The following is a 27007-nucleotide window of genomic DNA, read 5'->3' as shown; positions in this document are numbered from 1 at the left end:
GATACTTCTTGTCATAAACCAATAAATTGCAGATATATCATCCGGGTTATTTTATCCGAAAAATGGCGTCCAATTCGAAGAATCACTATTTGTCTGCGATCTTGTGATGAGAATTACACCTTAAGAAACTCCGCGATCTTGACATTGCAGGCAACAACGTTGTCTTGGCTGTGCATTTTACATTAAGATCAAAAACAGAGCTGGATTGCAAACAACAGTTAGCGCTTAATTCGCTTGAAACAAAGAAAGATCAATCCCCAATGGCTGCGAAAAGAGAGGAAACTACTTCAGGTATTAAGTCTCCTTTGTTCATAGCCTAATAGGAATCCGAGGTTTGCTTTCGAATGGCAGTTATTTTATTTTCGTTTTCATTCTTGAGACATGTTGTTTTAACCCATCATTTTGACGAGTGCTCAGCATATTTATTGAAGACCAACATACACATTATTGCATGGTATGCAAGCTTTACCAGTCTCAGCTTAGAATAATTTTAGAAATTACCAGATATTCATTTCACAGGTGAGCCCAAATGCAGCTTCACGCTTATTTTCATCTCGAAGAGATACAAAAAGCCACAACTGAGAAGAAGAGATTTAATACCTCAAAATAACGAACATGAGATTGTGATGCTGAGACTTATTTTATCTATATTTTTATAGGTTATTATTATTTGTTTGGATTATGAGAACGAAGACAGTTAAATGGAATTGAAATTAAATCTCTTTGACACCTTTGAGCTAGTATAAATTTGAAGCACTACACATACTTGTAGGTGTTAAAAGTGCCCGGGTCAGACTTGACGTGTTGCTGAAAGATCTCATAAAGAAAACAGAGGAAAGGTGAATTATTTTTACTAGTTCTTTTACTAGAATGCCTGCCAATTATGGTGAAGTTAAGCAATTTGAAAGGAAGTATAGAATCAATGTCTAAGACATTACAGAATACAGCACCATTTTTAACCATCCACCAAATGAGCAGATTTGTTTGGTTTTTTATTCATTATTCCTCTTTTTTTCATCCACTGCCAAGCAAAAGGAGCCACTAGAAATATGCTCCTTCAAAAGTGGCCTTGTATTGTGTAGTTGTTCCAGATCAATAATTACAAGTTGAGAATGAGAGTCACTTTTGCAAAGGAAAACTACAGTGATGCAAATACACATGAAGTTTGCAATATTAAGTTTGTTGTTTTAATGGTTTACAGTGGTGAGGGTGAAACAAGCTCTACAACAGGAAGGTAAAAATATCTATGTACAGTATCCTATTACGTTTGAGTATAGCCATGTAAATTAATGTTTTTTTTGTTTGTTTGTTTTTCTGTTTTTGGTGTCTGTTATTATTTTGTTTTCTGGTTGATTGAATAAATCACTGTCCACTCTCAAATATTGATTAAAATACAGGAAATGGTTTGAACCCAGGGATAAGAGTTGATTGGATAGTCTTATGATTCATTTAAGAATGTTCTTGAGAAGGACTGTTATTGGTACATTTGAACCTCAATTATCCCGACTCATAAATCACAGGAATTGCTAATTAAACAAAAAATTGGGAAAAAGTTGTTTTTTCTTTGTTGTTTAAACAATTGTTGTTTGCTCAAATTTACATGTTGGTTTGATATACATGTATTACTCTGTGTGTGTAACTGTCAGAGAGTGCAGAATAAATTTTCTGAGTGGTACAACAGTGTAAAAATCAACAAAACTGACCAATCATGACCAACTTACACCACTTGAGTCTTATAAGCATCAACATCACAACTTGACTGGGTAATCAGAATACATATACCAAACATATAACAACTCCTTGCTTAAATCTGATGATTTTGATGACACATCAGTCACCATTACCAATGACAGTCTTGCTCAGGGCTACCCTCACTTGAACAATCTGACTTCACAATCAGTTGATCAAAATACTATTAACTAAAATTAAATTAATTTTCTTTACAGTTCTGCAGCTTTTCAAATGCCACCACCCTCAACACCAACCAAGAGGTTTGAATGAATTGTTGTTGTTAGCAGTTGGACACAGTTACATTAATTTTATGAGTTTTTTAGGAGCCCTTAAGACCACCTTTAAATGACCCAAGACCCTGTCATAAAATGATAATAATTATTATTTTGTTATTATTATCATCATTACCATCAATTAATATATTTCACGTTTTTAGATGTGCATATTTTTCCTCTCTGTACAACTGTTTATACCTGAGTGATGTGTATTGCCAGTGCTGTTATTCAATTTTTTCTTTCCTTGTTTCATGTTATGCAACGCTTGCTCCAAATAAAGAAGTGGTTCAGGTAAACATCTTTTTTTATATTCAGATATTTAATGGCTGCTTGGGAAGTATTTGTCTATTCACAAAGGTTTATAAAGTTCTCAGTTAGTTTCTGGGTGCAGAATGACTTCTTAATGAGTTGTTCTGTAAACATCTGAACATGTCTTCTATCTTCTATCTTCTGTTATAGGAAAAACACCAAGGAAAAGACGCAAAAAAGATGTGGGGTATGATGGTAAGTATAGCAAAAATGGCATTTTTGTGAAATGATTTAGTTGTGACAAATTCATGGCAAATTTTTTGTATTTATAGATTATATTGCTATGATGTTACCGTAGTTTGTCATATTTTGTTGAGGGGCCTGAGATTTTAGGTAACTTTACATACAAATTATTTTCCCTCATTTCTGTTAAGTGCGATCACAAATATTTTCAATTTGTCTTCCTTTGCAGATGCAGATGGAAGTAGTCAGAACCGTATGTACTTTTTTTCAAGAAATATTGCTATTATCATTGATTTTGTGTCATGCTTAATGGTTTTCTTTACCCAATGAATTTAATAATTTTATGATTGGCTGCCTTGAAAAATGTTTGATTCTGCTTTCTATTTGTTTGTTTTTGGTCTTGATCATGACTTTTGGTGGATATACTTGTCACCTTAGCAAGGTAAGATTTATCTGAGTGCCTTTGCACAAAGATTAGCTTAGTACAATGCTTTACTAAATTGAAATGTTTCAGTGACTGTGTTACTTACAGTTTTGGATCAAATCTATCTAACTTTTCCCTTTAACCCTTATGTAACCTTCTAGGATCTTCAATGGTTTTACCAAGTTTGACAGTTATCAAATGTCAGTGTCAGTTAGATACTGGGTATTTGCAATTAAGTCATTTCATTAAATCTTCAGGATGTTTATAGGGCAAAAGATGGTGTATAATACCTCTCCTTCAAACCAATTTCTTTGGTTAAATTTTGATGACCTGCAATGCTTTTTATTCAGAAAGCATAAATGTATTTTCTTGTTACTTCACACTGTTTTTCAGCGGCTGCTTTAAATTTTCAAAGGAGAATCCAAAATCTCTGCTCTGCTTTTGAGGTTACTGTTGTAATACTTTGGAATGTTTTGTTCCCCCTTGGCTTTTTACCTTTGTAGCTTTGTCATGAAGCTGTTTGATCGCAGTGTGGATTTTGCCCAATTCAATGAAGACACAACCTTGTATGCCCTGGCTAGAGCCTGGATGCAGAACAAGCCTTATGGAACCAAGCCATCTGATTCTCAAGAGGGCAACCAAGATGGTGAATCTCCAACAAGCAGCCAGGAGAGTGTCATGTCTTCTTTGTCCCATAGTGTAAGTAGAAAAAAAAAAGATGAAAAAGCACTGCTACTCTGCTTTCTCAAGTTTTAACTGCTGTGTATTCCATTACACAGATGTAAATCTCTGATTGTTTTGAATTTCTTCTTACAGAATGGTGACAGTGATCCTAAGAATGTTTACAGGTAACTAAGAAAGAAAATGCTTGTAGCTAGTCTCAGATCAGATAATGATTAGGGCAAATCTCTCGCCAAACATTCATTATATTAGAAACCCATAAGGCCAAACTCAGGTATGAGGGCTTTTTGTTTTATGAGGGTGTTTGCTATGTTATATTAATCTCTTTTCTCCCTATAAAGTTTTCCAGATCCAGTGAAATCAATTGAAGACTTTAAGATGAACAGTACTCTTTCAAAAGGAACACTTTCACTAGATATTCATTATGTAAGTAGATATTTTATGTCTTAGAATTCCTAACTTGTGTAGCTGGCCTTAAACTTTTAATGGAAAAAAAGTCCAATTGCAGGCCTTAAACTTTTTTTTAAAAATAAACTCCAATTGCTCTGTCAAAGGGCTAACACTTGAAACATCAGCTTTTTTACCCTTTACGGTGGCCAATTACATTTTCAACTAAGTTGTTAACACTAAATTACATCTGCTATACTCTCTCACCAACGCAGCACCACGGTTTCTTTAGAAACTTACCCCCCTTAAACTTTCTATTTTGCTCTCTGTTACAGAGAAAGGTAAAGCTAAACCAAAACCATCTTTTATTACTTGATTTTTGCGAGTTAATTAGCAATCTTTAACCAATAATCTTCTAGGATATTGATAAAGCTCCACCAGTGAGTGATCTTAAAAGAAATCACATGGACAGGTGGAAGAAAGTCAAATCCAAGTGAGTAATTAATGTCAACTTTGTTCACAAGAAATCATCTATGGCCCCTTAGCTTCCAACTGGGTCTTGGGCCTCAGTGTAGTTTTAACCCTTTAACTCCCAAAATCTCATGAGTAATTCTCCCTACTGTCTGCCATACAGTTCTTGTGATGTTAGCTTGGAGAATTTGGTATTGGATCAACTAATAATCCCCTAATTAATATTTTTCTTTATTCTCATCACTTGCCTGCTTGATATTGTACTGATATTGTAAGGAGAAATTCTGTCTTGGTCAGTCATGAGAGTTAAAGGGTTAAACTTGTCTATTCTGGGATCACTGTACATTAATCAGCTAATTTTTTATTTATTTATCTCAAGGGTATATCTTTGTATGAATGATTTTTCTAAGATTTTTGGACTTGTGTTAATTTTTTTGTCTGTGATCAAGGATTTTGAAAATGTAAGCTTTAATTTCTATTTTGCTATTTCTGTTGCAGTTGGAAAGATAGCTCGTTTAAAAGACAAGCCTGCTATGCACCAAGTATAAAAAAGATACGAGAACTCTTTGAGCATCAATAGTCAAGAGAATAATGATCTTAGACTGTCTAAATTTAATGTTTTTTTTTTTTGAAGAGTTCTTTTTAATGTGCAATGTAAAGGGGTATGAAAATATACAGTGCACCACAATTAGGTTGTACATCTGTATGTATCATCTTGTATTATACATGGTCATGTAGACTGCAGTCATTCGGAACTTAAAGAACAGGAAGGTAATGTGGAAAAAGCTTTAGATTCATCAGAAATTATGAACAATAGCTGTATAGGTTACATGTAAGGCCTTGGTTTTTTCATGTCTGAGATAAGACATGATTCATAATTATAAGAAGTTTGACAGAAGGAGCATTTTAGCATCAAAGAAGGGAGAATTCTCCAGGTACTACTTGGAATTTCCTAGCTAGATCCTAATCCTTTGACCCCAAAGTGTGACTAGCATCTAATTATTTTTCTTGTAAAATATTATGGAATCACACCGGTTAGAATAAAGGAAATGATCATAAATTCAGAACGTTCTTGATTGCTAGACAAATTTTTCTTGTAAGCTCTGTGAAGAGTTACCTACACAAATCCATGCTAAAAGCTTTCAGAAACAGTAAACAAGTGAGAGCATTTTATACTGACTTGTCACTGCTCAAGGAAGTTTAGGTTATGTTTTGCAAGCATTTTATTTTAATGTAAGATTCTGATCTTTAAGATGCTCTGAAGTCATAATTTTGTAAACTACAACAAGCTGCCTCATAAAATGATAACCAAACCAGGAAGTATGAAATAGACTTCTTAAAATTAGTAATAGATTTAGATTAACTGTCTTTCATCTCACAATGCTCTATTTTCTTATAATAAAAAAAATTTACAATAATTCTCAATAAAGTTGTGAATGAATAATATATTAAAACTAGTAATAGCCATGGATTAGAAAAGTCGATTTTTACCAACATGATAGTATATACATGTGGTTGGCTGTTACATGGGCTTGAGGCCCTTGCATTAAATAAATACAACCAGTCAGCTAGTCTAAGAGGACCTCCAAACCCTTGAATTGCATGCCCCTACAGATGAAAGCTTCAAAAATAATATGTGTTCTTCAAACACAAAAGTGGATGATAAGAACACATTTAGAAAGAAATGACAAACTTTTTTTTCTTCTGAAAAGTTTCCAAAAGTGCATTGTGATCATTTAGACGAGGCACATATCAACATTTCATGTAATGATGCTATAGAAAATATTGAATTGTCCCTTTGTGCTATTACAACTTTTCAAATTAGCTATGTTGGTGATTACCATTTATACATGACAAATTTTAGTCTTTCTTCTCTACAGTATCCTATTGCCTAATCATTCATAAACAATTTGCCACCTGTTACTAAAGAATATCCCATCCACAAGACAACTTTTGATTTAATTCATGTAAACTGTTCATGATACACAACTCATCATGTCATCATCAACTCATCATAAGCTCAAGTTTTGTACATGAAAACGTTTCTGTTTCCACACTAACAAAACTAAAGGTGAAGTCTTGAACAGTATGCATCGATGAGGTGCAATATGGATGATGAGACGTGTAAGGTCAAGTAAAATCTGACTTGACACCTCCGCCACCCCCAGAGGACCCTCCTCTGCCCACCCCCTGCAATGAAGGACATCTTGGTGGCAAAGGAGGGAGGACTAAGAACCTGGGGGTAACATAATTTAATATGCTAATTACTTCAGGGAGGGGAAAAAATTGTTTCCTACTCGTAGTCACTGATTGTGGCAAGCTTCGTGCGGTTTGCACTCAATATTAACCCAGGACCAGTGAATAAGTGAATGATGGCTGATAAAGAGAAACGACCCATTGAGGTGTGTACCTAGCTAAAGTCATTCGTATTTTTGTACGACTTGGAGAACTGCTTATCTAAGCAGATGCGCGCCAAACGGCCAAAGACAGTTCAACGTTCCGAATTTAATATCAAGAGTCGACCTTTTAGCGTTTGAGTTTCCATCTGTTTCAAAAAGAAAAACTCATAAATACATTTTACTTAAATTAGGAAAAGTATCTGCCGTAGTTCTTTGTCGAGTATGTCATGATGAAGATCCATGTTCTGTTATGATTTTAATATCCGCCTGTATATGTAGGTATCATGAAAGTGAAAGTACAAATTATTTACTTAATAAGCTACAAGTCATTTTCAATTCCTTCCTTTCTCTATTTCTTCTTTAATTTTCTTTCTTCAAAGGTCTTCTTTTCTTCCGCTAGCCATGAGATTCAAAGCAAAATGCTTCTTGAATTGTCTTCCAATTTAGAATATTTCTCACGTGATTAACAGAAGTCGTACGTGATAGTCGAAAGTTAGGCTTGTGGTCTTTCTATTTTATTTTGCTGAAATATCAATTAACTCTGTTTTGCTGCCGATTCAAAAAATACTCAACATAATGTGAAAGTTCACGAAAGAATAAAAAATGCGCCAATGAAGAAACCAGAGTGAAATGAAAGCTCTTAGTCTTAGTTTGATCTTTGAGGCAGTTCAGACTTCGAGTTAGGAAAAAAACTACAATTCCTCTGCAATCCTTTGAAAATGCTGTTGCATATGAAAATTGCCAACTTTCCCAAATCAGATGTTGTGCCACAAAATGAATGGCTCATTCCAAATTTTACTTCTCACTGGTATGAAATAGCACGTCACCGCTATATTTAGAGGCTCTAGTATTTAGAACAAAAGCTTTCATTTCATTCCAGCTAACAAGTTCCTCATTCTCAGTGGTGAAGTTTGCACAATGTATACGCCTATTTTAAAATGTTGGAGATAATTAACTCTTCAATTCCTACAAGTGACCAAGACAGAATTTCCCCTTTCAACATCAATACAAAATCAAGTAGGCAAGTGATGAGAACCAAGAAAAAGTATCAATTAAGGGATTATTAGTTGATCCAATACCAAATTCTCAAAAGAAACATCAGAAGAATTGTACAGTAGATAGTAAGGAGAATTACTAATGAGATCTTGGGAGTTAAAGGTTTAATAATGATCATAATTTGCATCTATTGCACCAGACTAAAGCTTCAACACTCGATCTGACATTTATCTTACATCTGCACCACTGCAAATTACTGATGGACATTCTAGTCTCCTTGTGTACTTTTAGAACAGCTGTTGTTCCTAATACGGACATTTACAGAATGCAAATAGGGCTTTTGCGTGATAAAATTATTTACTGAAAATTGACTTGCAAGTCTTATTTGCACAATAATTTTCAACAATTTTTTACCAATTTCTTGCTGTCTTGTTTTTGCTTGGAAAATTGGGTAATAAGCTATGTTGGAATGTGTTTGTTTCATATCTCATTTGTTATACTTAGTGTTGTTTTTATTACTAGATCTTGAAGCCATAAACTCTGAGAATTGTATACCAGACAGTATTGAAAAGTGAAGGAAAAATTTTTGGTTATTTATTTTGGAGACAACTCTTGTAATGAAGTTTAAGCCTTTGTCTCATGGTGTAGCCAATGTGGATATGGATTATGTCATTTTGACTGCATACTGCATAGATAGACTCAATAGAGTAGGAAAGCTTTGTGACAGCAGACACTAGAGACAATATTTCTTAGAAATCTTGCCTTACAGCTGTCAAATATCAGTCACAGCTGGGTGTAGTGCTTCATGAGGTGATGCATATTCCATCAACCCTTATTGTCTGAGGAATACCACTGTTATACAATTGAAACACTGTGATCCACATTAGAGGTGATTACATTATCAGAAAAATGATTAATGTTTAGAAATTATAATATCTAGATCTTGCAAATAAAAGGGTTCAACCTTTCCATTTCTATTCCAGGGAGATCCAGTAGACCCTTCATCAGGGATGCCTCCTTCATATGGAACAGACAATGCTTCTCCCCCTTCTTATGATGAAGCAATGGGTAAGTGTATCTGCATGGCTCTCTAGAAAAATCAAATTCAGCTCTTCATGCTGCAACCATTTTGGTTGCTCTGTAAGTTGAAAACAACTGCCTCTTTCTCTTGGATGGTCTGAGTTAAACATTTAAACCCTAAGATTGACCAGCTTCTAATTTCTCTTTACAGTAATACTGGTGAATCGTTCATTTAGATCATGAGAATAAAGAAAATGATCACAACCTCAGAAGCTTTGATCTTAAAAAAAATTCTCATTGTCAGTACAAAATGAAATGTATAGCGAACAGTATGGAGAATATTCATACTGATGTTAGGGTGTAAAGTGTTAAACTGTGAGGTGCCATGCGAGTATGAAGAATAGGAATACTGATGTTGGTAAGGGTTAGTGCTACTTCTAATTTCATTTTTTTCTTTCCTCTATAAGGTCCACCACCTTCATATCAGTCCTTGTTTGGTGAAATCCAAGAAGCACGCTCCAGTTCCAGTGGAGTGCTTGACTTCTTGAAGAAACTCTTTTTGATACTTATTGGAACAAGTAAGAATTTGTGTCACTCTATTTCAACATGAAAGATCCTGTATAAATTTGAAAAAGTCACTGCTCCATGGAATAATAACTTACTGGGTTTTTATTAAGTCTAGTGATTCTCAGAAAGTTATATTTACTAAACCAAAGTGTGGAAAATTAGGGTAAAGTACAGAGTATTTCCTTAGCTATGCTCTGAGAACAGGTCCTCATCTATGATAGCACTGCAGGATGTGTGTTCTCTGCCTGCAGGAAGATTTTAGACAAGCTGGGAAGAGGTTTGCTGGGGATCTGGTAGTAATTATCAGCACAAGACCCCTTGCAGACTTCTTGCCCTCTTGCATTGCTTTTAAAAGGCTTCATACTTTTCCCTGGGCAAAGTTACAATTGTGCAGCATGCAGTCTAAATTAGCTGTAGCTACCAACTAGTATGACCCTCTGAAAAAATGCCTAGCAATGTCATTATGCTCTGAGGGTGGAACCTACAAGGAAAGAGGATTCAAGGTTGTTCCAGGGCAGCTGGAAAAGAACTACTGAAGCAGCTACAGTAAACAGCCCAAACCAGCGCAAGATGGCTGGTAGTTTCCACAGATCTGTGGGGGTATATGGGGAGAAATCAAGTCTGTTGCTGACTAGCTGAGAGCCTCAATTTACTGTTGACAAAACTTTATCTCTACAAATTGCTTTTTCAAGTAGTTTTAATTTCTTTCTTTGATATTATTCTTAGTTGGATGTACCATAATGATTGGGCTGGTCATGGCTATTCCCATAGCTATGATAGTCATAGGTAAGTGAAACCTTTACCTGTATGTCCATAATATTGGTTGATAATGTAAATTAGCCACTGTTAAGTGGTTCTAAGCTGACATTTTGAGTGTATGCCCTTTGTCATGCGCTCTGATGTATACTTCCCAGTGATGCTGGAAAACTTGCTAGAAACTTACCCCCTCTCTGTTTTACCTCTATGTGTCTTAGAACTTTGACAGTGAAATTATCTTGGCCAAAAGGGGCGATCTCAAATTGGATTTTGTAGAATTGATGAAAAGTTGAATACCTTTAACAGGAGCTAAATACAAAGACCAGTGCCGTGTAGAAGATAAGATTCCCATCTATCTTATTGTTGGTGGAGCTGTGGGTGTGTTCAGAAACCTCATCTCCTTGTGTCAGCGGGCCACAAAATCCAATAATGATGAAGATGAAGACGAGAAGAAGAAGCGCCCTTTCGAGGGCATCCTAGACTGTTTCCTGTTTATCTGGTTTATTTGTGGAAATGTCTGGATATATAAGAATTATAAGCCCAACTTTACTGACTCTGATAGTGATGAATATTGTAACCAAACGTTGTATCTGTTTGCATTTTGGTTAACAACCTCCACATACATTTTAGCAGGGGTCATGTGTTGTTGTGTGTGTTGTGTGGGTGTTTGTGCTGCAATATTTAATGCTGATGAATGAAATCTCAAGTGTTAAGGGTAGATGCAAAATTGTCACCCATATGGACAGGAATGTGCCACTGAAGTCTACAAAGACATCATGTAGTCACACAAAATTGCCATTAAGGCAGTCATAATTTTTTTTATAAAATCATAGGTGATCAATTCAAATGAACCACTGCTCACTTAACTTACAGCAATGAGTTACTCACTTGCTAGTTCGCCCAGATGTGGTTCTATATAGTTCTCTCCAATATTGTGCACCCATAATTCTTTTGGTTTTTCTTGTTTCCCATAATTAATCTAAGATATTAAGCTCTTGCTGCAATATACTAGTTGGCATTTCTATGCCATTGAATTGATACAAAAGGTGCCTTGAAATATGAGTCATTGAGTATTTAGGTGCAACTTCATCAGAGATCCTGTAATATTTAAGGAAGACATCATAATATGTATTTCAAAGCACTGTTTGCATTTGAATTGGTATTAAGTGATTTTACAAAATCTACTTTTCTAGACAGCTGAGCAAGGAAGCTCACCCTTATAAACAATTTTGGGTGTTGTACTCTAGTCTGAAACAACATTTCAGGGTAGCAAGCAGTTTAGCCTATTTTTCTGCAAGTCCCACTGACTTTTGGAATTAATGATTCTTAATATTAATATATTAATATGAATAGTATGTAATAATCATGGAGACTTTGTAGGTTTTGATTTCTCTAGAATAAAATTTGTATCAGGGCTATAACTTTCTACAGGATTTTTTCTTAGTTTATGAATTCTAGTAGATTTTTGTTCTGATTGCTTCCAGCCATAAGAATCAGGATCTGTGAACATAAACATTTACATTGTACTCATACTTCTGTAGAGTTTTGTCTTTGTTTTTTTTGCCAAGGGTCCAACAGAGGAAGAGCATATGGAACTCTGTCTTTTTTTTGTGAGTCTTCTGAGTATAAATGGATAATTTTCCTTACAATATTGATACTTTTGCCATAAGAAAGGTGATGGAAAGAGAGAAAGGCATCAACCAATGACTAATTTTAAACACAAGTGTCTGATTTTAGACGCCAGAGTGCAGCTTTTGTCCAATTTTGGACAGCAGTGTCCCATTTCAGTCTTAAGTGTCTAAATGTAGACACTGGTGTCTGATATTTATAGACATTGTGGGCCAATTTCAAACACAAGTGTCTGATTTTAGGCAGTATATTCTGATTTTAGGTAGAAGAGTCTGATTTTAGACACTTGTGTCTGATTTTGGACAGCAGTGTATGATTTTAGGCAGTAATTTCCAGTTTTTGACACTAATGTCCAATTCTAGACAGTAGTGCACAATTTTAGACAGTAGTGTATGATTTTAGGCAGCAGCATCCGGTTTTAAGCAGAGGCGTCCAGTGTTAGACACTAGTATAGGATTTTGAACACATGTATCAGATTTTGGACACTAGCTCCAATTTTTTATGCTAATTTCAGATTTTAAACTCTAGTGTCTAATTTTGGACACCAGTGTTAGTTTTCAGGCATTATAGTCAGAATTTAGACACTAGGTTCTAATTGTGGATACAACGGTCTGATTTTGGAAACTAGAGTCTTGTTTTGGATGCTAGTGACAAACGAAAGGAGCATGCAACTAAAAATTGCTTTCCAGGCATTTCTTAAGCACAATTCAACAATGCTGTTGTGGAGCAGCTAGGTTGGCTTGCGGCACGCTAATATTAGATTTTTTTTTTTAACTTGCTGAACAAGAAGGATTTCTTGTAGTCCATATCAGTCAGATGTTAAAATAAAAATTACCTTGTAATTTCCTTCACCACCCCCCTCCCTTTCCCCCCCCCCCCCCCCCCCCCCATCAATGCAGCACCACTCACCACAGTTTCTTTATAAACTTACCCCCTTTCACTATATCCATCAAAAACGTTATTCTCAGCTCAGGAAAACCACCTGAGGCGAAGAACAATTTCTAGTCCTTGGCAGCTGTTGGGTGATATTAGACCCGCTTAACCATTTACCTTTGCCTTCCTCTCTATGATAATTATAAAACGCAGGCAGGCAAAATTAGGTACAAGCAAACCAGACTGTAGATGCTTGGATAAAAGCCTGATTCACCTGGTAACGTACAAACGAAAGAGGCTGGAAAAAGCTTTTTCGTGGCACTCAGCTAACACTCTCTTGGATGAACACTCGAAAAAGGCCGAGTTTCCTGCTTTTTGCCTAATCGAGCTATGCCCTACCCATCGTCTTCAGACAACCCTCTCGGCTCTTCGCCCACCGCCCTTATGCTTGCCTAATCGATTCACCACACTTCACTGCTGTAGCCCACAGCGATCGCGCTTCGCAGACCTTTCGTACCCAAAATACAGCGTAATTAAGACGAGGAAAAACCCTCCTCAAAGATGATGCTTCTGCGATGTGCTTTGAAATAATTAAATGTAACACCCTCTTTTATTTAGTCTTAAAATTGATCGTTGACTTCGTTGCCTAACTTGTAGCTGTTATATGTAAATTATCCATCGTGACCGACAATTAATTGGTTGCTCCGCGACAATCGGTCAAAAAATTTGTCTCCATGTCAATCTGCATTTATTTTTCTCAGAGACACGTATATGACGACCACATGTACATTTTCATTTGACGATTTGGATAATTTCGAGGCCTTTTCATCAAGACTTGTTGCAGCCTTTTCAGGTGGATATATTAATTTATTCATTGGCGATCCAACTTGCTATTGGTCAGTTTGTTCGCTGATATATTTGCCGTTAACGGTGCTGGCCTTTCTAAGAGAGCAACCAACTCGTCTACTCGAAAGAAAACCGTTTTAAGTGTCTCTTTTTGCCTCTTGGGGGTTTCCATGCCTCTTTTAAGGAAAGACTGAAACAGTTAGTGCGGCGAAGACTTGTGACTTTTCGATGAAGGACGACGAAATGGTGAAAGCGCACTGCCGTGAACAATGCAAGTGGATCCTTCTTTTAATTTGGTGATCTTAGGCTGATCGACATCTGCCGGATATTTGGTCATATTTAACGTAGAAATTATAATGGTGAGTCATTTAGGTAATTCCACGGCACGATCTAGAATTGTAAAGTAGAGTTCGCACAGAATTTCCGACAAATATTGTCTTCGAATTCTTTGTTTATCGCTGCGATCCTATAAATGGCGCGCTCTTTGTTTATTATGTACAATATTCCTGTCTCGTTAAATTGCACTTTTACATGTAATTTTGAACCAGGATTTGCATAATTCAGCCACTGCTTAATCAAACCATTGACCGGATGGTGCTAGGTGTTTTTTTCCAAACTGAGTGCGACGAGTGTTATTTTCGTCGTTGAACGAAATACTGTAAGCGTTCGATACGGGTTCAATGGTAGAATTATGCAGTTCATAAGGATTGCGGGCGATGATGCAGAGAGGAGTAAGAAATACAAGCGCCCTCTTAAGGTATAAAAAATTGCAGCTGTTTTATTTATGTTTTGTGTGTGGCTTTCTCATAAGTGCCTCTGTGCTGGAGTTTATGAAAGAATCGGGATTATTTATTTAAAATTCCGATTCCCTTTAAGAGATGTCTCTATCAGCGTTTTCTGCGGTGTGCAGAAGCCATGATCAGTTTATCCATTGAACTCTTGTTAACATTTTAACTAATCGCGGTAGTAGGAGTATTTTTCGGTGGCGTGGAAACACGCTATGAGACGACAAAAATTCGGGTCTTTAAAAGACCACTTCAGTAGGAATTGTGCGCAAATAATTCAGTAAAATCTTACAACCTAGAGTTGTGGCGAGTTTGTAAGATACTCCTGTTAAATATTCTTTTTTTATAATTTGAATTTCCTGATCAAGTTAAACATCTACGCCTCTTTGCACCTGGCCTTCAGGAACTTTTTAATAAGCTTTGGGTGTGAATTATAAAAAAGCAATTCCATTTTAATTTACACTATTGTTTTGGAAGATCGAAACTGTTTACCAAAATTTGCTCAGGTGAATCCTGCAGTCCCAATAACAGTGATTTTCATTTCGTTGAACAGTAGGGTTTTTCCTTTTTTTGTGTGTGTTTGACCTAAAAAGTTTTCATATAATTTTTAAGTAGATGAACATTGTAGTTTAGTCTCAGATGTCAAGGTATCATGTACACTTTGTTTTTACTTTCTGCTTGTGCAAATATTATTACTGATTCAGTATGCTTATTTCATAATCTAAAAACTTATGAGCAAACGACTGGAGTTCTTATCAACAAAGGCTCAACTGGGTTTGTTCATCAGGTTCTAGAGGTTTTTAAGTATTTGTTTTTATAAAATCGAAATTCCAGATTGTCAGGACTCTTTGGTTGGGGATTAGGGAGCATAACTTCTTGTTGTGGGATGTTTGTAGAGATTATACATGTTGAGCTTCGTCACTGAATCAACTTTGTAGCTAGCTTGCAGTCTTAAATGCATTATTGAAACAAAAATTTTATATTTACATTCCAGGGATTAGTTCTAAGACAGCAATGGTTTCTAGGTTAAAAAAAGAAAAACACAATCCATATAATTATATTTTTGGTGAAAAATAATTCACAAGGTATTTAGGCACTTGCAAGCAGGTATGACATATTTTACAGAGGGATTTTACAGAACTAGTGATGACCAGATACAACAGAGCAATCAAGTTTTATAGGAGTCATTGGTGATGCACCTTACAAAGGGAACAGCTAAATTGGAATTTATTAGCATATAGCATAAACATACAATTTTTTTAAAAATTAATTTCAGAATCACTTGAAATTTCTGAACAACGTCTGATACTCTCAAGAATTTGAAAGAACTTCTCAAAAGATATTCCGTCAACATTTTCAGTTGATGGGCATAATTAGCTAGAGAGTAGTTTTGTACGCTAAAAGAAATTTATATTTAGCTTTTTCCTTTTTTTTTCTTTGCTTTTATTCTATGACCATTTCATTGCAATGAGGTGCATGGTCAAAAAAGAAAAAGATAAACGTGAGATTATCATGAGCCTTTTGACAGGCAGTGGGCAGGGGGTCTGTAAGATTTTTTTAGGGGCAAACCACGGTTAAGTGTGTGCCTCACCAGGAGTTTTTAACTTAGCATATCAACAAACTTATATTCATGCAAGGAGAAGTACTGGAAAAGAGAGTATCTAGCACCAGAGGGTAGATTCCTCAGATTTGCATGTTTCCCCAAAACTGAATGATGAGAAGTGTACATATGAGGGGGTCATTGTACCCCCTCATAAATAAGAGGAGTCACAGTCACTCCAGGGCATCCTTTAGCTTGTCATCCCTGTTCAACCAAAATGTTACAGTGAGTATGTTATTAGCACTGGATTCATAACGGGATTTTGACACATAATGACACTGTGCCTGATTCATTTTAGTCTGAAAAGAGCAGTCAAAACCACACTGAAGAAGAAGACAAAATTTGGCCTGAGGATGCAGCACCGCCCAGCTATGACTCACTGTTTGGGCAAATCAAAGAAGCTAAGGAGACTTCTGATGGTTCATTTGATTTCTGCAAACGAGTTGTACAGCTCTTTGCTGGAACAAGTAAGTTAAAAGAGCTCTCAAGAGCTGTGCATTTCAGATTTCTGAAGCTGAAGCCTCCAGGCACCTAGGGATTCCCTTAAGAACACTGGTATTTATAATAGTGTAGTACTCAAAGTTTTGTTTACGTAAGAAAGGTATCTGATTGAAAAGATACTTAATTTCAATTGTTGATCTTGGGAGTTAAATGTGGATCCTTATCATCAGTACTCAAGAATTTACTGTGATCAACAAAGCCTAATCATCTGAAATCTTTACTTTTTTCGGCAAATGGTATCTTTAAGAAGCTTAAGTACTTTGGGGATCCAGAAAATCCTTGAAAATGTCAAAAAGTTTTGAAGGCCCCTTTGATCTTTTTGGTGTTTTAGAGATTAGATTTAGATTATGTCAGTCGACTTAGCTGAAAATTGTCCATAGTTTACAGTTGGCTGCACCATTGCTTTGATTTTTTTGATGGCACTTCCAAATTGCCATGGTCTTGCCATGTCTTCTGAAGGTTCATATGATTACATGTTGACTTAACTGAAAATTGTCCATAATTTACAGTTGGCTGCACCATTGCCTTGAGTTTATTGATGGCACTTCCAATTGCCATGGTCATTATGGGTGAGTAACAAAACAAAAATGATTTAAATTTCTTCTGTGCATGGCTTGAGTTATGGTCAAGTGATCCCTGGAAAATGAAGTTTCCTTACAATTAAATGAAATAAATTTGATCTTTATTTGAAAGTGTCTGATATGTGATCATCATAACAAAATGATTCCCAGCGATGATTATTGTAATCAAAGGAATTGCAGATAAAAGGCTGTAAAAGTTCATGCTTTGATAGGATTTGATCCTGTGCCGTCTAGATACTATTTGTGTGCTCAAAGTTGTTGTTGTTGTTTTTAAGTGAACATAGCTAGTAACCTAGGTAGAATAATACAAGGTGTTGTTGACTTTTTTTTTCTTGTTTGATAGGTGCTAAGTATAAGGATGATTGTCCTGTGGAACCCTTCATTCCAATTTACCTCATTGTGGGAGGATCATTTGGAATGTTGAAAACCATTATAGTCCTTTGTCAACGAGCCAGGACTCATGAAGATGACTTGGACATGGATGAAGATCAATCCATGTCCACAAAATTTATTGACGGCGTTTTAAATCTATTCTTGTTCACATGGTTTATTGCCGGAAACATCTGGGTATACAGCAAGTACCGACCAAATCCAACTCCGCCACCAGGCGATCCACTAAACTATTGCAATCCAACACTTTATTTGTTTGCGTTTTGGGTGATCACAGCCAGTTATATACTGATGGGCTCAATTTGTTTCTGTATATGTTGTCTAGGAGTGTGTGCAAGCTGTACAGCATTCTTTGTTACCACAAAAGAGTGAGATGTTTAAGATGTTTTGAGGACAGGTTGTTGTTATTTAAGGATCAGAGAGATAGGATAAGTTGGGAAGACAAGGAATGCCATTTTCTAGTGTTTTTCTGGCATAAGAAAAAAAAATTAAAGCTTCTAGTTTTGGTGCAGTAATATTTAAGGTTGACAACCACATTGTTAAGGTAAGAACTTTATTAAAGAGCAAGCGCATTAAACTTGCTAATACAGGAAAAGAAATTACTTCATATTACTACAAATTGACTGAAAATCTGGTTTAAAACTGAAAGTTATGTAGGTTTTATTTAAACAGGGTTGTCAAAAGGATTTTGAGTGACCAGACTGTGATACAAAGTAGCTGGTACTAAACAGTTTTAATTCCATTAATAACATGCTTCCATACTAAAATTTTACTCCCCACCCTTCCATGGCTGAGGTTTTTTTTAGAGTTAATGGTGGATTGCACTGGTTGCCAGCTTATTTTGACAACCCTGTTAATATATTTGTATGCTCAATATGGTCTTAATGGGATGCACAAGGCTCCCTGTTGGTAAATACTCTTATACAAACCATTCATGCAATTAATAGATTAAGTTCAGCATAAATTGGAAGCATCTTTTGAGGGAACGCAAGTCAGTGTTGTAAACTCTTGATCATTCACCAAGCTGTTTTGTTTGATTTAGTGTAATAGTGGATTTAGAGTGGAAGTCGGTTAGTCCTTCGCCATAGCAGAAATCTAATCATCTCCCACTTCCTTCCTCCTGAAAAAATACCAAGTACACTCTCACCTAGAAAACACACTAGCATACAGAGCCTACAAAAGTTAGTGAATGGAAGTCAAAAAGCATGGGACACAATTTTGATATGGTAGTTTATAGTTATTTCTGGTTGATGTGTGAGTAAATTTGCATTTTCCACGCATTCTCCCACTAACATTGCATTCTTTGATACTGCTTAGATGGTAGGCTTGAGTATCAGTAGTGTTTCATGAGTCTGTCTTCTCATGCCCCTTCTTCTCTAGGTTGAGAGGAAGGGCAGAGACCCCAGAGAAGAGTTTTGTTGGGCATTTGAAGCACCGCACAAAACTAGGATTCAAAAAATAACCTTGACAACTTGCACCTGGTCATCTGAATAAGTTAATGCACTGAGTTTGAATAACAGGTTTCATAGCTTGTATTTAGTAGGATTCAGGAATTGATATGCCAGAGCGAGGTCTCTAATGCAGTTGTTTGGTCTTGTGACACAACACCTCTCTCTTGGGGGGAGGGGGGGAAGGGAGGTGTTGTTATTAGGAAAAGTTATTATAAAGTATTATCGTTATGTTATGATACTATGGATTTATAACTAAATTATGTAGCCATTGTGGCTAACAGGGTTATGGTTGGGTGGTTAAAAATGGCAATAGGATGAGATACACTTAACGTTAAAATATTTTGTAATATCTTAAAGTTATTCAGAGAGTGAAAGGAAAAATTCTGAGTGGTTTGTCGTTGTTGTAAACAAAGATGAGGGTTCAGTTGGTTCCCAAGTAAAGAATTGAAGAAATTTTTCGCTAGCCTCACGCGTGAGCGAAGTGAAAGGGATCTTGTGGTCTAATTTGCCACTCGAGCGGGAATGATTGGCTAATCTCTTTGTTTGCTTCGCAAAAAGAAAACGCATATGAAACCCACTGTGGTTTTATTTATTTAATCGTATTATAGGGGTGAGGATGTTGTATGTTCCATTGCAGTTAAAATAATTATTGAAAACTTTAATCTTGTTCAAACGGTAAAAGTTTTGCTCTTCGCGGGAAGACAGCGGGAAAGCACAAGTGGGCTCGGAAAGCCAATCAGATTTTGTTTCATCTCTCGTCATTGGATAATTTTTTCCCAAAATATAATTCGCTTTCGATTAATCATAGTGATTAATGCTTGTGCAGTATAATGTGCTTGTGAGAAAGGAGAAACAATTCGGGGAATTTCGATTTTCAAGGAGATATTACGATGTTAGACGTACGATATTGCGATGTGTCTCCGGTTTAGGGTTTCCTTTTTCCCTACTTTACAAGATCCTTTTTCTAACTTGATAATTTGGAATGCTGCATTGTGACATGACCAGTTCCTCGAGAAATGTCGAGCGCCTCTCAGCGAATTAACTAGTTTTAAAGTCAGGACCAAAGTCATCACAATGGCCAATCTGGGCAAGGAAAAATGCGCACTACTTCAAGCGTAGGAAAGCATGAGCGACAAAGTTTTGATTGGTTTTTAGCTTTGGATCTGATTAGTTGAGAGGATGGTGCCAATGTTTTTTTTTTTTTTTTGACCAATCATTTAGCGAGGTAAGTTACTTTCGACATTCAATTATAGTTTGCTTTATGAACTTCGGAAATCGTTGGCAAAATCATGTTGAGAGACAAACTTGAAAAAGCTAATGTACCTCAATGATATACAGACTAAATAAATAACCTGCAATTATATATAGCGCAAGTCAAAAAGTTCTATTTCATAATACTGTGAATAAACTCTTGAATGAGAGTCGATTAATATCTAAATAATTCCTCACCGAAGAATGCCAGTATTGGTTTTTAAGTGTCTCTTTCTTGTTACACCTTTGTTATTTATTTATTTCTCCAAAAGACCGATTGCTTCACGCCCCCTTAAACTTAATTACCATAAAAGAAAATTTCTTGCTGTGTCGAGTACCCTGTCTAATGAAACTAACTTGCATTTGAATTTAAGGAGAGCAACACTTAAAAAGTACAGACGGAAATTTATCCTTATTATTCATGTAATTCCTCGCAGCTTTTCATATGTTGAATAAATTGTGTCTTCTTAAAGCAAAGAAGATCAAGATGTAAAGTGTTTTACATGAGAATGCGTATTTTGATAATGAATGATCATCGAAGCTTTTCCATATTTTCGCACCTGTTTTTTGGGAATTCTTCACCTATTTGACATTTCAAAATTAAGTTACCTTCAAAGAGCGACGGTTGGAAGAGAGAAATGACAGCTTGTCTCCACAAAATTGAACCCCTTCGGCTCGGCCTTTCACATTCACTGACACAGGAGCGGGGCTGGAAATTTCCGTCGAGCTTCGATCACAGACTCTTGCGTGCGTGCTGCTTTTAAAGGTGAGGGGGATTCGGATATGAGAATACTTAAATATGTACTGCAATATTTTCTACAGTTGGTCTGACTTTGTAATAATCATTTTCAGTTAAAGATCACCATAAAACAACCAAATTCCAAAACACTTGTCTCTAAAGTCTTCGTTGGCAAGTAAACCAAAGACGTACCGCTGTGCTGATTCATGAACCCACCTTTGCATTGTCTCGTACGTTCGCATATTTGACTTAAAATTCAAACACGCGATTATTAGAAACTGGTTATCTTAACTGCATTTCGTTTCAGAGCATTTTATTTATTACGATATCGTTGAAAGCTTAAATTACAAAAAAATATATAGATATTTGAGCTGATAAACAATGCAAGCGTTATGTTGAATGTTGGTTTGATCTCTGAAATTTCTAAGAAAGGAATTGATTAAAAGAAATTTTCATGTGCGGTTAACAAATATAGCGTACGGCAATTAATTATTAACCATGATGAAGCTTATTTTCACAGCTAACGTAATTTTTAATGAATGATGCAAAGAGGCTGAAAGGAAGATAATATAGCTATGCAATCGGAAAATAGCCGCTCTGTTTCCTAAAGATTTTTTTCGTGCGGAGATATTGATTACTATGATGACTTCACATGTGTTCGTGTGAAATCTAAAACATATTTTCAAGCAGCTTTTTTGCGTGGGTAGTGAAACTCAAAACTGGAATAATTAGAATTCAAAGTTGGCAAGTTTTATTTATTAAATTCTCGTTTATATCTCAGAAATTCAAAATAAAAGTGTTGGTTTTGTCACTTGTAATTCAAAAGAATTTCCTCCTTTTGCTCTTGAAAAAACTTGAATTAATTTTAACCCTAAGCGTTTTTAAAGATTTTTCAACAGAAAAGAAAATTTTTATACTTGTCACCAGGCGTTTTTTAATTGCGATGAGATTTCTGCGCGGACAAAACACCTAAATTATTACAAAGACAGCCAACGGACCGCTAAGGAAGGAAACGAACTAAATAAATCTCAATCCACCAATCAAAATACAGAAACATTGCTTAGGCCGCGCGCGAGCGATGAAAAACAGACCATCTGTTTCGGGATTATTTTTGTTTAGTCTTACTCCGCTCTGTGATTGGTCAAGAAAACTTGCGCCACCCTTTCAACCAATCAGGTTCAATACTAAAACCAAGAAAAACTTCGACACTCTTGTTTTCCCGCGCTTTACGCAGTTCGCTTGCTTCAGCCTATATGTTATTTAATATTTTGGTTTTCGCTTTTTTTCCTTCAGATCATGTCCTCAGTGGCTCTCGACATTATCGCTGAGACCAAAAGGCGTAGTCTAAACAGGGACATCAAACCGGACTCGCCAATTAGAGGCAAGATTGGAAAGTGTACGATTCACCACGAGTCAGAATTTAAAGCGCTCTGGGACTGGTTTGTCCTCGCTCTGGTGCTTTACATTTCAATTGAAATCCCATATGAAGCGGCATTCTTCCAGAAGGAAGTGCGACGTAAAGGAGTATGGGAAAAAATTTCCTCGGGGGAGCCCCGTGAGGTGGTGAACCTTTTGGTCGACTTAATGTTCATCGCTGACATACTGATAAATTTCCGGACGACTTACGTGGACACAACATCCGCAGTAGTGATCAGCGCACCCAAGAGGATCGCCGTTCATTATCTAAAGACTTGGTTTACGATAGATTTTGTGTCCGCCATACCATTTGATTACTTCATTCCGGACGAGTTTGAAGGGGTATGGAAACTAATTAACAAAGCGCTCCACTTTAACTGGGAAAACTGGCTCTAGTTGTGAGAGTCTGTCTATTAATCTTGCTGTATTTTTGTTCCTACTCTGTGAAAAAGTTCTTCCTCATAGCAACAAAAATTAAACTTCAGTTTGCGCTGAAGTTTGGACGGTAATACGATGATATTGTTTCTGATCGCTCACCGACAGATTATTGACTGTCGGACGCCTGTTGGCTGACGGGTGTGCTTAAAACTGTCGGCCGACAGGTTTTTTCAGGGAGTTGTTCTCCACAATTTTACAAATGCAATTACATTGAGCCACATCAATAACTAGAGCTCTTCAAAATGTCGCAACTGCTCTATATCTCAATTAATTACGATATTTTGAATTTGATCCACAAAGCTTCTGTAATTCGAATTTCGAAAGGAAACATTTCAAAACTAAGTAATGAATCGGTGATTGCGATAAAGCTCTTTATCTTGTCAAAAATAGTGAAGCATAACAACTTAACGAATCTTTTTATTTCCATTGTCTCAGGCTGCTACTGTCGCTGGTCTGTTGAAAACTGCTCGTCTCCTTCGTCTCGTCCGAGTCTCCCGCAAAATGGATCGTTATTCTGAATACGGTTTAGCGGTCGTTTTCCTGCTGACGTCTCTTTTCACTCTTGTTGCCCATTGGCTGGCTTGTATCTGGCACGTAATTGGCAGGGAAGAGATTGGAGTCTCGTATGGTTGGATTCAACTTTTGGCGGGAACATTAAACAAACCGATAAATGAATCATTGCCGGGAAGCGGACCGGGGGCTGGGACCCGATACATCACAGCTTTGTACTTCACGTTAACCAGCCTGACGAGTATCGGATTTGGGAACGTTGCTCCTAACACCGACAATGAAAAAATATTTTCTGTTATAACGATGTTGATAGGAGGTAAGTAAAGTGCGTCTCTTTTTAGTTCCTTTGGCAAAAAGGTTTTTCCTCACATAAATTTTGGTTTCCCAATGTAAAATAATGCTCGTCTTGAACAGATAGGATCGCAAGAATTTCAGGCGCCCTACCAAGGGCTTCTATGACCAGCAGACCTGACAGAACGACCAAACTTTATCAACAGATTATATTTGACCAATCTCGATTGAAGAACGCATTTTGACTGGTAGTTAATCCTTACTGCTTAGCTCGGATCCTGTAAAGAAGACTTCTATAACAAATTTATTTTCAATGATGGTTTAGCCATATTTGAATCTGGCTGATATATTTTTTTTAAATAGCGCTATTTTACGCGGTGATCTTTGGAAACTTAACGGCCATCATACAACGTCTTTACTCCCGTTCAGCCCGATATCATGGAGATATGCGAGTCGTTAAGGAATTTATTTCCTTATATAACATACCAGAATCCCTTCAAGGGACCCTCCGAGAATACTTTACCATGGAACAAGCGGCAACTAAAGGGAGTGATATCGAGTCGGTAAGAAGAGGTGCTGGTGTACATTAGTTCGAGGTTTATATATATGTTTTTGCTAAAAACTCACAGGGCCTTGCTTAGGGGAATTCTTTGAGGTCGTCTTCCTATCTCCTTCAGGGGATCCCCGTGGAAGTTCCGTAAGGTCGTCAGTCGTCAGCATGTTCCGAAGAAGATGTCAGTGTAAGGTTCCCTTGGGTGGTCTTAAACATATTTCCAAGAAGATCTCTTCAAGTAATTCCTTGGGGTCTTCCTTGGCATTTCCTTAAGGGGATCGCATAAACGCATTAGAGACAAAAGAAACTTCCCCGGACAACTTTCACTCCATATTCCCTTCCCTCTCCTAGGGGTCTCTTATACAGTATGACACTTAGAGGGTATCCCGCAAGTGCTTCAAGGAGCGAATCTGGCAGTCTCGTCTCTCTCTCTCTCTTAGATTTTTGATAGACGAAAAGATTTTCCCTATAATAGCCTCCGATCTCATTTATTATCTTCTGCCATCAGATCATGTACCGCTTTCCTGAATCACTTCAAGCCGACATTAGAGTTCACATAAACCGCCAGGTGTTTGAAGAATTTGAGATTTTTCGTGGAGCAAGTGAAGGCAGTCTCCGCGCTCTCGCCAAGGCATTTCGTGTCGAGATGTTTCCTCAACATCACTTCCTGTTGAAGGAAGGCGACCAGGTCACTAAGCTCTATTTCATTGTGTCCGGCACTGTGGATGCCATACAGAGTCAACAAAGCATGAAGTTTCTGGGTAAGGACGGATGGTCACCGGTTTCAATTCAGTGTTAGGGTTCGATAGGCAGTGTCAAATTTTATCCGTAGGATTCAGAGAATTTCCCGAACAAAAACAACTTATGATCGGTTAACGCGGTTCCTAACAAACTCACAACATTTAAACTCGTTTGTCTTTTCTCAAAAATTCAAAGAAACTAACTGGCGTCTCGTTCTTTAGGTCCGGGAGAGATTGTTGGTTGTAACGTGACATCGTTTCAAAGAAGGCCTGGTCACTCTTTTAAATCCAAAGCTAACCTTGTCTCCAAGGTTAATTCCCAGGTCCATCTCATCGAATGGCAGGATCTTCTGCGAATCACAAGAGTGTATCCTGAAATCAGGGAACGCGTTATGGAACAGATGGAGCTATCTTATGACCTGGATTCTACAGAAATGGTAAGAAAACAAAAAATTGAAAAAAGTATCGCCTTGGATAAAACAAGGACGACAAAACCACTGCTGACCCTGCGGCGGGTTTTGCACGTGACAAAAATATTCTGCAAACTGACTACCTTCTAGCGTCGTTATACAACCTTTAGTTCTTTTACAAAATTGTGCTCTATCAGGAGCCACATGCAGTCTTAGACTGTTTATTTTTTTATTCTACTTGACGCTCCAAAGCGCCAGTCGCGTAACAAGTTTCTGTGTTGTACCTGCTTCACGATCGGTCAGTATCTCCAAGTTTCAACCCTTTCTCTGTTTTCCGATTGATTTGCAACGCACAGGAATATAGAGATTCCAGGGCAGGAGATCGAAAACAAGACTGGGTCGACTTAATCCAAATGCCCGCCGATGAAAACAGTGCTCAAGTTTTAGCTCTCCGACGACGAAGGTCACGGTCTAATACTGTGGAAGAATACTCCAACACAAGCGACCGCACATCAAGTGAATATCAGATCAACAGAGGGCTGTTTACCACCAATATAGATGTACAGCAATTAGAAGCAAGGCTAGGACATATAGAAGATTTATTGATCAAAATTGCCAAGTCCTTAAACATAAAAGACGGCGTGATACCTAAAAGCCAATCAACTAATGACTTGTTTGCTAGTACTTCGTACGTGTAACTAGGTTCCCTAAGGGACCAGTTATAATTTATTCATTGGGGGATGGCTTGGGGTCAGAAGAAATGAGGGGATTATGGGTCACATGGCTTTCGGGGGAAACGGAAGGGGAATCAGTCGTCGTTAACAGAGTATGAAGGCGGGCGGGGACTATAGAAAATTATTGCCAATTAGGTTGAACTATAGGAATACTAAAGAGCCTTAGGGGGAGATTAGGTGATTTTTTTTTTTTTTTTTTTTTTTTTTTACGTGACGCAACCAAAATCCCCTCCCCCACCCCTGATGCAATGAATAACGACTACACGTACACGTTACTTACTTGGTTACTTAGTCTCACACGTTACAAATTTGATGTGTGTAAAAATCACACCATATTGAAATACTAATGAGTTTTGATTGTACTATGACCGTTTTTGTTGAACATTAAGTCAATTTTTTATGATACTTTCCTTTTCTGAGGAAGGAAACATAGAGTGATAAACGAAAGGCAACCTGAAAATCTAGTCCAAATATTTCTTCTTTCTCAAAATCGGCTCTGTATAGTTTTCAAAACTGAAAGATTGTATAAACGCCTCTTTTATGAGTGTAAAATCAACTTAGCAGCTGGACTCAATGAACACCTACTAAGTAGGGACCTTTTTTAACAGTGACGGCGATGTAACTTACGTGTAGCCGTACACTCCCTCCCTAGGTGAAACGTTACCTCGCCTCCGTTTCATCATAATTTGCGTGGTCTTCGAAGGGGAAATTTCGACGACAAATTATTTAAGTTTCCTACACCTACTCTGGTTGGTGATGCTGCAGTTGAGGTGTAGTACCGTAAGAGACTGCAAACACACGCAACCGTTTGCAAAATTGTGAATTAAAATACATTTAGTTTTTTAAACAACGTCTACCTCAGCGTTTCGGTCTTAATAGCTAAAGGTCCCTAATGATGATTCACTCTTACGACCTCTTTTTACTCACACGACATATATTCCTATTATATCGAACAACTACTTGTTTAACTAAATAGTTAGCTTTTCTCCTGCTTTTTATGCGTGCTACAGGTATATAATGGCACACATGATGCAATAAACTTGCTTATAATATAGATCAGAACAACGCCT

At 37.0% G+C, this 27007-nt stretch overlaps 4 protein-coding genes across 6 annotated transcripts; all 4 read left to right on the top strand.

Moving 5' to 3' along the window:
- The first annotated feature begins 23 nt into the window (after nt 1-23).
- Nucleotides 24-5929, top strand: LOC113674331 (protein lin-37 homolog). Its single transcript, XM_089191067.1, has 12 exons — nt 24-291; nt 773-839; nt 1202-1234; nt 1947-1991; nt 2287-2297; nt 2466-2510; nt 2728-2755; nt 3426-3621; nt 3739-3770; nt 3945-4029; nt 4410-4483; nt 4960-5929. The coding sequence occupies exons 1-12, from the start codon at nt 261-263 to the stop codon at nt 5039-5041; spliced, it is 729 nt and encodes a 242-aa protein (XP_089047193.1). The 5' UTR covers nt 24-260; the 3' UTR covers nt 5042-5929.
- A 729-nt stretch (nt 5930-6658) lies between these two features.
- Nucleotides 6659-11731, top strand: LOC113674329 (transmembrane protein 272). The gene is made up of 5 exons (XM_027190808.2): nt 6659-6863; nt 8840-8924; nt 9344-9454; nt 10170-10229; nt 10506-11731. Exons 1-5 carry the CDS (start codon nt 6831-6833, stop codon nt 10895-10897), a joined length of 681 nt encoding a protein of 226 aa, XP_027046609.2. The 5' UTR covers nt 6659-6830; the 3' UTR covers nt 10898-11731.
- Nucleotides 11732-13435: 1704 nt separating this feature from the next.
- LOC113674327 (transmembrane protein 272) lies at nt 13436-19236 on the top strand. 2 transcript variants are annotated; one of them, XM_027190807.2, is made up of 4 exons: nt 13436-13906; nt 16231-16399; nt 16943-17002; nt 17358-19236. In XM_027190807.2, exons 1-4 carry the CDS (start codon nt 13904-13906, stop codon nt 17774-17776), a joined length of 651 nt encoding a protein of 216 aa, XP_027046608.2. In that variant the 5' UTR covers nt 13436-13903; the 3' UTR covers nt 17777-19236. The 2 variants fall into 2 exon arrangements, with proteins under 2 accessions (XP_027046608.2, XP_027046607.2); XM_027190806.2 differs by having other exon boundaries at nt 13892-14304.
- A 439-nt stretch (nt 19237-19675) lies between these two features.
- On the top strand, nt 19676-26994 carry LOC113674332 (voltage-gated inwardly rectifying potassium channel KCNH6). Of its 2 annotated transcripts, none has more exons than XM_089191057.1 (7): nt 19676-20080; nt 22139-22603; nt 23135-23525; nt 23864-24063; nt 24562-24814; nt 25016-25230; nt 25560-26787. In XM_089191057.1, exons 2-7 carry the CDS (start codon nt 22142-22144, stop codon nt 25899-25901), a joined length of 1863 nt encoding a protein of 620 aa, XP_089047183.1. In that variant the 5' UTR covers nt 19676-20080; nt 22139-22141; the 3' UTR covers nt 25902-26787. The 2 variants fall into 2 exon arrangements, with proteins under 2 accessions (XP_089047183.1, XP_027046612.2); XM_027190811.2 differs by lacking the exon at nt 19676-20080 and adding an exon at nt 20709-20872 and having other exon boundaries at nt 25560-26994.
- The last annotated feature ends 13 nt before the right edge of the window (nt 26995-27007 follow it).

This window comes from Pocillopora damicornis, chromosome 13 (genome assembly GCF_964200805.1).
Source record: "Pocillopora damicornis chromosome 13, jaPocDami1.2, whole genome shotgun sequence".
NCBI lineage: Eukaryota > Metazoa > Cnidaria > Anthozoa > Scleractinia > Pocilloporidae > Pocillopora > Pocillopora damicornis.
The sequence above is the reverse complement of the archived record's forward strand: the minus strand, read 5'-3'. Positions and strand labels throughout refer to the sequence as shown.